Genomic DNA, 13,167 nt, shown 5'->3' on the forward strand with positions numbered 1-13,167 from the left:
CACGGTTTTGACCTTGTCGTTTGAGTTTTTTACTTTACGTGCAAAATATTTGGATTTAGCCATAATACATATATTTTTAAATAATTTACTATATGATTTAACATATTCATTGAAATTGGGGTCACTATTTGATACTCTTAATGCATATAGTTCATACAGTCTATTTCTAGATTTGTGGATTCCAGGAGTAGCCCACTCATCAAAACTTACTCTATCCTTGCGCTTAACTTTTTTAACTTTAAAACATGTATTAAATTCAGTTTCTATACAGTTAAATAATTTAGAATAATACAAATTAGGGTCTTCTTTACATGGTTCTAGAAATTCAAGTAGAGATTTAATGTTACTACCAAAAGTTACCAACCTCTTTTCTGTGACCGGTCTGTACAAAATCTCTAAGGGTAGTTCATCCACCTTACCACTGAAACATGCTAGTTGACCAAAGTGATCAGAGCCTAACTTGTTAAAAACCAGCTTATCAGTCGGGTCCTTCGTACAAAAGATATTATCTATACAGGTTGCAGTGGTTTCCGTAACTCTCGTGGGTTCACAAAAAAGATTTACTAGGTTGTACGACTTAAATAAATGTAATATACTGGATGATGTGCTGGTATCTTCTAGCAGATTTACATTAAAATCCCCACAAACGACAATACATTTTGGGCTGTTAAAAACTTTATTTAAGGCTTCCTCCATTATTGACTCAAAAAGGCTGAAGTCCGCAGACGGCGGCCTATATACACAAATTATTATAAAATGATCGAGTTCAACACAAGATAACTCAATTGTTCTCTCGACCGACATGCGAACTATATCTTTCCGCTCTTTACATTTAAGGTTTTTATTTATAATTATCAGAGATCCCCCACGAATACATTTCTGTCTGTGTGAATACATTTCTGTAGTTACGTTTCAGGTCGTGTGCATCATTGCCAATTAACTATGTTCTAGTTTTAAACTAGAAATAGGTACTTGTAAGTAGCATGCTGTGTTTAATTTGGTTTACAGTAATCTCGCCGATCAGTTTATAATAAAAAAAAACACGCCTATATTCCAAATTCAAGTTCATGTAAAACATATGTAGGCGTACATATGTAAATAAATGTGGTATTTTCTATAAAAACGGACCTTATTGTCGATGGCGCTTACGCCATTATAAACGATGATCCGATATAAATACAATGCCGCGCGGCGCTGTGCGGCGTAAGCGCCATCGACAATAAGGTCCCTTTTCATAGAAAATGCTCCAAATATTTGTTAATAAAATTTACCTACGAGTAGGTACATTAACCTCCTGTCTATGTGTGTCTCATACACATTTTATAGCCAACTCGATAGCGTCTTTTTTGTAGACATCGCAAATTTAAGGAAATCTAAAGCTAATTTTTGCGCGGCACCTTTACAGGCGGAATACATTTTTTCAGTACTTGAGACTTAAATAAGAAAAAAAAACGGCAAAATTACGTTTGTTGTATGGAAGCCCCACTTAAATACCATTGTATTAGTTTATAAACTACCAAATAAGTAACATCTAGATTTACAGAAAGAAAACAAACCTATGTAAATCCACTGCCGGTATAAAAACAACTTTGATCGCAGTTAGACAAAGTTCAAAATTAAGTGGCAAAAATCTTAATTGAAAACTACAGTCATTAGCTTAATATTGTAAACTACATATAATGGCAGGAAAACATTAAATCATGAGTGCATGCATTGTGCAGGATACTCATTCGTGCAAATCTATGTTTAAGATAATTTCACAATCCTTGGTTATTCTCTAATATTGGGATCATAACCTTTAAACTCCGCATTATAAAAAGTAACCAAAAATTCGCGGTCAACACAGGTAATGTCAATGTGGGGAAGACCATTTATCAGGTAAGACTGTCTACAAGCTCTTTCGTCGCATGTAACTCGCGTTTGTACGCATACTCCACTTACAGAAAGTCGGTAGAGCAGAAAGAGTGACGCTGAAATTTTTGGTTAGAATTTTGGTCGTCATAGGGTCAGAACTCGTATTTGTATTCGCTCAGACACAGTTAAAAAGGGAGAGCTTTACGCAGCGTAGTACGTAAGCGAACAACTCGCGAACGCGAAGCAAAGTCGGCGCGGCGCGGTGCGGCGGGCCCACGGCGTTCGCGTTCGCAACGAGTTCCCGGGAACGACACAACTATAGTTGCAGGTGGTTGCGGTCAAATAGGTACCGTCTTAGTATGGAAGTGCCTATGCTAGGTCACCGCGAGTCTTGTTGCATGCTCCGTCTACTAGTAAGTGATCTGTGACTGGATTTCACAAATATCCAAAATAATTATTAGGCACTTACAAAGTATTTGTGGCAGCTACTGCGTTGAAACCTTGATAAATCATGTTAATTCATAATATTCTAAGTATAGACACAGGGCGGACACGCTATACATCAAAAATCTTGCGTTTCTATGTGTAAACGGTATGTCTGTACACGCGTCATGCATCAGTGTGAGTAATTTGCTTAAAAATAGTACTGAGCGGTCGGCAAACGGCCGTCAATCTGCTGTCGCGGGGCGAGGTAATTCGAGTCGGGGCGGGGCGGTGCGTGGCCGTTCTGTATAATAAATTGATAATACTAGTTATTACTTATTATGTGGTATAGATTTGTAACGTAAATAATTTTAATATTTTACACATGTACATCAAACGTCGTTTTATTACCCGACTCAGTCAGAAGGAGGGTAATGTTTTTTGAGCTTATGTATGTATGTCCATTTTTTGGCACGCCCTACAGCCCAAACGGCTGGACGTTTATTGACATATGAGATGTTGAATTCGTCAGAATTCTGGTAGTGACAAAGGCTATACAAATTTGACAAATATTGTCGCCCGCATATGGAAAAAAGAGGAGGGAGGGTTTTTTTTCTCACCATAGCAATATGGGTATGAGATGAAAGCTAGTGAAAAGACCATTTCAAAAATAAACGTAGCAGTCGGGTTTTTTTTATTTTTATAATTATTTAATTACATGTGTAAAAATTCGTATGAGTATTTCTTGTATTTAATTTTTTTTATTGTAACCACAATTTTATTGGTCTCTAAAGAAGCTTTTTATCCTGGACAGAAATATAATCACTCCATCAAAATATTGAATTTCAAAATTATCATTTTTTAGGGTTCCGTACCCAAAGGGTAATAAAAACGGGACCCTATTATTAAGACTCCGCTGTCCGTCTGTCTGTCACCAGGCTGTATCTCATGAACCGTGATAGCTAGACAGTTGACATTTTCACATATGATGTATTTATGTTGCCGCTATAAAAACAAATACTAAAAAGTACGGAACCCTCGGTGCGCGAGTCCGACTCGCACTTGGCCGGTTTTTTTTACTAACTGTATATTTTTCCAAAATCTATTAATGCCAATCGTCGTTATACACTCGTAAGTCAAGAAAGATCTAAGACCATTTTCGCGTAATCACTGACCCATTTAAAAAATGACAAAAACAAGTCTTTATATTACACGACAAATTAATTAAGTACAAATTTGTCCTTTGGAACAAATATCCGTGCTCATCACACGAATAAACACCCTTACCAGGGTTTGAACCCGGGACCATCGGCTGCATAGACAGGTTCATTACCCACTAGGCCAAAGAGGTTGTCAGTAACATAGGAATATAAGGAGTATAAGATTGACATAAGAATTAACAAGCTGCAAGTAAAAGCAGATTACATATGTTGTTATCCGTCAAGTGTGAATTAACGAATACGTAATATTGGAAGGGCAAAAAATGGCACAACATGTCACAAGTCGCGAACAGGTCTAGGCATTTAGACCAAATATAGAGATTAAACGGCGGTTGTCCTGTAATTTATGTTTGATGCAGTTGCTTTGGAGCATCTTTTGAAACACAAATAATGTGTAGGTATAGTAAAGCTAAGCTAATTTCTATTAATTAAGCCACCCCCTGGGGGGTAGGCAGGGGGGCATTCAAAGTTACACGCCGCCGCGCTTTAGGTAAAAATCATATCGGCTTCTAAATATTTATTATTATTTATCTCCACGGGACTTAATCGCGTAAAATAGTTTTAAAATGTACCTCCGACGTTTCGAGGACGGCGTTGTCCCCGTGGTCTCGGAGAAGACTGGCTAAAGTTGACATCAACATCTTCTAGGCGCGCGAGTTTTTCGAACTACCCGCACTTGGTCTTGTTTATTAACTTGAACGTTTTGCGCACTAGGGATGCTACCGGGTCGACACACAACACTCACAATATTCGATTTTTCAACTTTCGATATTTGGTTTCGCTTACACTTACTAATGACTGGGTTCCATGTGGATGAGATCTTAAAACCTTCGTCTCGATTGAAATTTCTATGTTTCTTGATTTCAATGGCTTCACGGATTTTTCTACTATAAAACCCACGATCTGTAGAAAGTATTCTAGGGTTGTGAAGCTCAATCCAGTGGTTTGGCCGTGACTCTAGTAAATGCTCAGCAACGGTAGTGCGCAAAACGTTCAAGTTAATAAACAAGACCAAGTGCGGGTAGTTCGAAAAACTCGCGCGCCTAGAAGATGTTGATGTCAACTTTAGCCAGTCTTCTCCGAGACCACGGGGACAACGCCGTCCTCGAAACGTCGGAGGTACATTTTAAAACTATTTTACGCGATTAAGTCCCGTGGAGATAAATAATAATGAGTAAAAATCGTGAAAGTTTAAATCAGTGTTTCTAAATATTTACCTACCACCTCGAGTTTGGTGTCATTTCCTGATAAATCGGGAATGAGGAATTCATATTTGAGACATCGAATGTATAGTTTGATAGAAAAAAATAAAAATATTGACATACATATCAAAATCGGTTTGCTATTCTTTTTATTCAACTATCATGCAGTATCTTCGAAACTGCAGAATTTTGTGCAAAAAAAAAACTACATGAACAATGTTTTTTCCCCTCACTAGCTCGGAAAGCCGTCTTTTATCCTTTAAAACAAGCGGGGAAAAACGCATTTTATCCACTAGTGGGGAAAGTAATTTGACCTTGGATGGAGCGTGTTTAAGTAGCTTTTGACAGATAACAAAACGTAAAACGCTCATAATAATGGTTTGTTCGATATTAATTATCATTAAATAAATGGTTTGCGTATTTAATAAAAAATACCAAATTTAGCTTTATTTAATTATTTTAAGCCATAAACCTTAAAATTCCATAAAAACCTTTGTTCTTTTATAATGATGTTGATCATAATTCTGAACGCACAAGTTGAGTCGATGCAATTTCAAAACGCATCATTGACATTTCATACGTCAGAAATGTCAACATTGTCAACAAAAATTTTACTTAAAAACTTCTTACGTAAAAGTACAGAATTTCCAGAGTTTTTTGTTATAATATCGTAAAAAAACGAGTGATTCCAGTCGATGAAGATGATCTAACGCCTGTGGATGTTGCACTTTCCTCGCTATAGTGAGGGGAAAAGTTTTGTGTTACACACGGGTGCAAATGTATTTTACTTCTCGTCTGTTAAAACACTCGCGGGTAAAATACAACTTTGCACCCTTGTATAACAAATAACTATTCTAGCTTAAAAAGAATATATACATTAAATGGTAGTGGTAGGTGTTGGTGGGAAGGTGGGAATGTGTAGGATGGTAGAAATGATTGGAAACTTTTGATATAAATAATAAATAAATATTGTAGGACATTATTAATTATTAAATAAATTGACTACGCCCCACAGCAAACTCAATAAGGCTTGTGTTGTGGGTACTTAGACAACGATATATGTAATACACTAAAATACTGCTCATCACACAAATATATGCCCTAACCAGGATTGGTACCCGGGACCATCGGCTTCATGGCAGGGTCACTATACCCACTAGGCCAGACCGGTCGTCAGAATGAAAATGTATTAATAACGGGTCACTCACGTATTTTAAGTCGAAAACGCTCGACATGTTTCGTTGACGCTCCTCGGTACGGAGTGAAACATGTCGAGCGTTTTCGACTTAAAATACGTGAGTGACCCGTTATTAATATATTTAATAAAATGAAAATGTATGATAATACTTACATACATACATACTAGATTTATAGAATCCGCAAATAAAACAAGAGTTTACTAGCGGAAGATCATGCAAAAGTAACTGTCTACCAGTCTGTGACCACTTCACGCTTAAACCACAGAACCGATTTAGGTGAAATTACTTACATCCAACTTTTGACACGGAAAGAGGTAGAAAATTAACAGGTCTCATTTAAATATCAAAAATACTCCAAATTTTCTCTTAAACTTTTCATGATTGGTGCCGGTACTTATATTAAACTATGTAACATCGTATTGCGTGTTAATAAAAAAAAAGCCTATATACGTGCGAGCTAGGGATTAAACTTATAGTCCCCGCGCTAGAACATACACCTTCGAATTTCTTCCCGGATGTATGACCATGTTTCCTCACGACGCGACGTTGTCCTAACACGAACGTTGTCCTAAAAGCTAGTGGTCACTACCTACCAGGCCAGACAAGGTCGTCACACATAAAATTGGTGTATTAATATAGAGGTGACATATTTGCTATCCGTTACTGTAACCTATACTAGAATGCGCAAGAGATATCAATAGTGTTTGCTCAGAAATGTCGAAATGTATGTGTACTCGACCGTTAACGAGTCGGGTTGCTGGGCATGAATGAATTTTAATATTTGCATAACTACTCTACGTACTACACTACCGGTCAAAAGTTTAAGTTCACCCCTTGTTTTCGATACAAATGAGTACTTTTGTGCGATATTTTTCTGTAGTTCGCATGTCTTAATTTGTTTACAACCGATCCGTTATTGTTTCCAGAGATGTTTTTGATTAGTCAGACACATTTTACGTACATTTCTCAACAGCTCATTCCCTAAAATCTTATAGGTATGACGGCAAATGCTGAGTCATATGGCTTTGCCACTTTATACGTACAATCCTAAGAGCTATGTCGGTTACCTTAGACTGAGAAACTGAAACGCAACTTTAGGCAGATAATATGGAGTCATGCGCACACATTTCGGACACGTCGAGTGTCCCCACTGACAAAATTTGATGTGGTTCTAATATTCGTTGTGGTGGTGGTGTTGTGGTTGTAGCCCGTCATGTCCTCATGTCTATAAGATCTTAGGGAATAAGCTGTTTAGAAATGTACTTAAATTGTGTGTGACTAATTAAACACATCTTTGGAAACAATAACGGATCAGTTGGAAACAAATTTCGACATCCGAACTGGAAAAAAATATAGTGCAGTGCACAAAATTACTCTTACGGAAGCATAACTCTTATTTAGTGCTTTTTTATATTTAAAATAAAATTAGTATTCCAAATACGTGTTTTTTTAAATCAAGCCGAAAATGTTTAACAATTGTATCCTTTATATTGGCTTTATAATAAATAAATGTTTATATTGCTTATAAAATAAGATCTTTCACAAAGTTACTTATTTACGTTGTTATTTTAATTACACCGTTTATTCTCATTTGAATCTTTATCTTGAAATGTTGTCACATATTTCAAAAAGATTTATGACTGTAACAGTAATTTACGATTTTGGCTTTCAATCTAAAGATACTAATGTCTCAAATATATACCTTTAATTAATTTCACAAAACAAACTAATTGATTATTTTAATTATACTATTACAAATGCAGATTATTGTCAAATCAAAATCTAATTAAACCCGCACCAAACTAAGCTATATGAAAGATTAGGTATGATTGTAAGAATCATTTGTAATATTTTGCTAAGAGAAACCTAGCTTTTTTAGCTAAAGGCACAAACGGCTTGCACTTTTACCTAATTTTACAAAACAACCTAATTAAAATTTAACAAAAGCCTTATGCAGATCAAACTAAACCTAATTAAGCCTCAAACTCCTATCCACGGTCCGAACCTACAAGCGAAAGTGTAACATGGTCCTACTGCCTCCGTTTTTTACGCGCGCGCGCAGCTCACTATATATAGCGAAGCTACGACCAAACACGCATCATTCGCATTCAGGACTTCACTTCAGTGCAACCTACGCGCAGCATCATGAAGCTCATGGTGTGTTCAACTGTTTATCTTCCATTGTGGCCAATTCCAAATTTAAAATAGTGATTTTCAAGTGACAGTGACTAAGTGAAGTGCGCGGGAGCTTATTCCTTGTTTCTTATGCATTCGAATTATGCAACGCGGAAAGGCTTTTGTCGTAACTGGATATCGATTAATGACAGTCTAGTATTAATTACGCTTTCAATTTACTATCATAAACGATCGACCCAGTTGCTTTTAGTTTTGTTTGCGATGAGAGTCACTTTTAGATGCCCTTATTGGCATTATATTTATATTGCGAATTCTTTAATATATCATTCAAGCCATCACTAGAGAAATGGAAATTAGTATCTTTGCTGTAAATTTTAAATCAAAGTAAGATTAGACTGGATTAGAGAAACACTAGTGCAAGAGAAACACTTCCTCTTCATAATGTATCTCTTGCCCCGAGCAAAATAAACTATGTTTCTCTTACCCCTCATGACTAACTCAGTTTGAATGTTCTTTAAAATTTTCTAATTAACATAAGTGATTGTTACAGCTCGTGGCCGCCAGTCTGGTGGCTCTTCTGGCCTTCGCGCACGCGGAAGAGGCAAAGAAAGCAGAAAAAGAAGTGGCAGTGACCGACAACAAAGAGGCGGCGACCGACGACAAGAAACACGAGAAGCGAGGGCTCTTCGACATCGGACTGGGCTACGGTCACGGCGGGCTGGAGAGCGGCTGGGACAGTGGCTATGGATTCGGACACGGACACGATACACACAAAACCATCACCGTGGTCAAGAATGTCCCAGTTCCCTACCCGGTTGAAAAGCACATCCCCTACCCCGTTGAGAAGAAAGTCCCCTACCCAGTTAAAGTACATGTCCCGGAACCTTACCCAGTCGTGAAACACGTCCCTTACCCAGTCAAGGAGATCGTCAAAGTACCTGTTCATGTCCCCGCGCCCTACCCTGTCGAAAAGAAGGTTCCTTACCCAGTCCATGTGCCAGTTGACAGGCCCGTTCCCGTTAAAGTATACGTGCCCCAGCCCTACCCCGTAGAAAAGCACATACATGTCCCAGTAAAGGTCCCAGTGCCCGCTCCCTACCCAGTTGAAAAGAAGGTCCCGTACCCAGTGAAGGTGCCCGTCCATGTGCCCGCTCCTTACCCCGTTGAGAAGATCGTGCACGTCCCATACAAGGTGCATGTCGACAGGCCCTACCCCGTGCATGTGCCCAAGCCCGTCCCCTACCCGGTTGAGAAACCTGTCCCCTACCCCGTTGAGAAGCCCGTGCCCTACCCCGTGAAGGTCCCCGTCGACAGGCCCTACCCGGTCCATGTTGAAAAGCCCGTGCCCTACCCAGTCAAGGTGCCCTACCCAGCGCCCTACCCCGTCGAGAAGCACATCCCCTACCCGGTCGACAAGCCCGTGCCTTACCCCGTGAAGGTGCCCGTCGACAGACCGTACCCCGTCCACATCGAGAAGCACGTGCCCGTCCACATTGAGAAGCCGGTGCCTTACCCGGTGAAGGTCCCCGTCCCGGTTCTCGTTCATGGTCATGGTCACGAGTATGGACATCATGAGAGCTATTAGAGGCTGCAGGAAGCAGAAACTGAATGTGATATGTAAATTTTAAGCTTAGCACGGTAATACGACGCGCGGGGGCCGAGCGGCGCGCCCTCAGAAGCATAGTAGCTTCCGCTAGATACTTGGAGGTACCGCCGCTCGACCCGCGCACGAAACGCACTGAAAAATACTCCTTTTAGTCTATTTTTTGTTGTGATTTTTGTTTAAGCTTAGCCTGATCGGTGTTATGTTTTTTTAGTCCTGAGTTGATGTACCTGTTATTTTATAGGATTTCCTTCTTCCTTTGTGAAAAGTATTTTTATACGAACTGAGTAATAAAGTTTGGCTTTGCCAAAATATAATTGTATGCGCTGGTTTTATTTCCACACTAAAGCATTATTGTTTTGAGCGTTAAGCTAAGTATGTATTAGGGGTAATATAAAAGCTGATTCTTAGCATTGTTGAGATTTACGAAAGTGCATAATATGACCCAGATCCGTATCGTCGGACGGCGCATGGCGAAATAGCGTCCCGACATTAAACTTACTACGAGATCTTTGTTTTGCGTAATATTTACTATCTACATAAATATAATTAGAGCTATGTTTAAACGCAAGATTTCAATAGCACATAAAAACAATAATAACACGTCATAATGCATAAAATTGTAAGTTAGCGGCAGTGTCATTTAGTAAATGGCGGTTACAAAATGTTGGCGGACGGTGATTTAGTCTTGTTTGCGACAGAGCGGAGGATGTGTGTTGCGAAAATGCTATATTACAAATTACTCATGTCTTGTTTTAAAGTAACGAAATCCCTGGTCACCCAATGTCACTAGAAATATGCAACAATAGTTGAGTATTAACTTTTCACGTATATTTTTTTTTACCACGTTTTAATGCCACATATGTAAGGTCTAAAGCGAGGTTTGCAACTTGCATGCAATTTTCATTACATTGCGGTATCTGATAAACATTTTGAATGCAGTTTACCTCAGTAGTCGGCAATGTAACGTAAATTGCATGCAAGTTCTTGCTAGTCTAAACCTCGCTTTAGATGGTCGGATTTTTATCATCTGTCATCATACCTATCACGTTCTAACAAATATGTAAGTGCGAAAGTGACGCATGACATGACAAATGATAAAAATGCGATCGTGATACCGCTGCAGGCTACTCTCCATATCATCAAATGTATGTTCACACTTTTAAACTATTCCGATTTATAATTGAAAGCATTGTAAATGTTATGCAAAGCTTCTCGCATTTTGAGTACACATATCGAGTCGGACCACGCTATGTTTTCATGCCAAGTGCTACATCAAGCATGAATCTTATTAGGTTACATACAATATACAGTACGCATTCTCACTGCAAAGTTAGTGTAGTCAAAGTCTACCTATATGCCCCAATGCTGGGCACAGGCCTCTCGATATATACGAGTAAAAAGCTATTGTCCCCACGCTCATGTTAACCGTATTGTATTTGGTGTTTATGTAGATATTATACACCAAAGTGATTATGATCTGTTTTATGGACGCCATTAAAATCGATGTTGTAATCGTGTATAGGCATTGCGCATTGTCTCAAATAGGGTGTAAAAGATTGATGTACTCGGTAACTTACTACTTTGGTTTTATGCGTATAATTACAGAGAATGCGTGCGCAATGTAATAATACAGCAGGAAACTAGTCAAACTACGGTTATATTAGCCAACAACAGAGGGTGAAGATATTGGGATCTAATTCTTTAGTAAAAACTTAAATATCTTACAAAATGTGTGCAATTTATTCAACAGACATTAGATGACAGAAATGACAGGGAAAAACTATGACATAAAAAGTATAGAAAAGTAAAAAACTAAAAAGGCCTACATCTGGACAGAGCATTTAGAAATAATGACAGAATTTTAGATAATATATTTATTTTTCCAAAACAATAACATTAGTAACAGTACACGTCTTGAATACGATATTTGAAATGAACACTCTTGTTCTAGACCTCGTTAGGTACATAAACACCAAGTAACTATCGTCAGGTGACAATGACAACCAAAACACTAGTTACTAAAAAAACAATGGAACAAAAATAAACCTTATTTATTATTTTATTCGGTGTGTACGCCACACATATGCTCGGTGTGTACGCCACACATATGCTCTTGTGGCACGGACGTGGACCGACTGGGACACCATGGATTATCTTGTCAAAAAAGTGCCGGCCGTTTTTCAAGACATGCGTCGCTTAATGACATAATCCGTCGGTCTCTTGCCACCATCAATGTACCCGCTCTTCTTGAGCCGACTGGCATTATCAGAGATGATGGCAAGAGGCCCGATGGGATGTCCTTAGTTCCTTGGAGCTTGGGACGGATGTTGGTGTGGGATGCTACCTGCGTAGACACACTGGCACCGTCCCACCTCCAACGGACTAATGTAAAAGCGGGCGGAGCGGCGGAAAGCGCCGAAATTTTAAAACGTAATAAATATAAGAGCCTCGGTAGAGAGTATCATTTCGTTCCATTTGGAGTTGAAACTCTAGGTCCATGGGGTCCCAGCGCGCATAAGTTGTTTGCAGAAATCGCGAAGCGTCTGGTTGACGTAACTGGTGACCGAAGAGCTGGCGGCTTTCTCGCACAACGTATCAGCATTGCGATACAGCGGGGAAATGCCGCCAGCATCCTTGGTACAATGCCTCAAGGGCCTATTTTAGATTTAAGCTAGTTATTAATTTCGTTTACGTAGTACCACTGTATATATCTTGTATGTTAATATATGTATAACTTTAGATATTAATATGGTTCACTATGGCTATGTCCTATGGTCCACTAACTTGTGGTAGGTGTGTGGTATGTAATAGTTATTATAGGTAGAACATTCAAAATTATATCAAATTCATGAGTAATTTGGTTAAACATTTTGGTTTATGTAGTCAATAAACCTTAGCTTAGCACCCATGCATACATATTTGTATGCAGGGGTACAAGGCTAATAGTTTTGCTGACTGCAAATATTCTTTGGCTGCTGGCATATTCAATAGGCGGTAGGCGGCTTAAATACATCGATTGCATAATCAAGAAAAGTTTCATCTATTTCGATAACTATCATAGGAAACCTAATAAAAGATCACCTAATTTTAATTAAATGACTTTGTTTTGATTACACCATTACCTTCTTATTATTCAATTAGATCAAAGACTTAAGGTCAAATCTACATTCAATCACCGATCGAGCTTTCTGGAATGCGTATAGGTACCATTTAACCGATTCCAAATCAGCCCTTATCCAATTTTAATTCTCCAAAAATGAACTTAATAAGTAACTACTTAAGTCCCACTTTAAAATGGTACAATAGAAAGACATATAAACAATTCATGTAGTCATGTTTTTGTTACGCAAAGCCATGGAAATAATCGTAATCTTCAATCGCACAGCTTCTGAGCTGCGTGGCGAAATGTTCTATTAAGTCTTATCTATAGTTTCTCAATGTATTTAAATTCTATACGGCAAACTTTATTTAAACCTTATGATTAAGAGGGGACGTAAAGTTAGAAGTTTTTTTTTCTTGATATGGCT

The 13,167-nt window shown here is 38.4% G+C and overlaps 3 protein-coding genes across 3 annotated transcripts in view; 1 reads left to right on the forward strand and 2 right to left on the reverse strand.

The window, feature by feature from the left end:
* Positions 1 to 13,167, reverse strand: part of LOC134743375 (uncharacterized) — a 548,210-nt gene that overhangs the window by 321,018 nt on the left and 214,025 nt on the right. The window lies entirely within an intron of this gene.
* LOC134743456 (angiotensin-converting enzyme) overlaps positions 1 to 13,167 on the reverse strand; it is a 216,103-nt gene that overhangs the window by 108,146 nt on the left and 94,790 nt on the right. The window lies entirely within an intron of this gene.
* On the forward strand, positions 7,915 to 9,959 carry LOC134743446 (skin secretory protein xP2-like). Its single transcript, XM_063676843.1, has 2 exons — positions 7,915 to 8,055; positions 8,585 to 9,959. The coding sequence occupies exons 1-2, from the start codon at positions 8,044 to 8,046 to the stop codon at positions 9,617 to 9,619; spliced, it is 1,047 nt and encodes a 348-aa protein (XP_063532913.1). The 5' UTR covers positions 7,915 to 8,043; the 3' UTR covers positions 9,620 to 9,959.

The sequence above is a fragment of the Cydia strobilella genome, chromosome 8 (assembly GCF_947568885.1).
Source record: "Cydia strobilella chromosome 8, ilCydStro3.1, whole genome shotgun sequence".
In the NCBI taxonomy this organism is placed as follows: domain Eukaryota; kingdom Metazoa; phylum Arthropoda; class Insecta; order Lepidoptera; family Tortricidae; genus Cydia; species Cydia strobilella.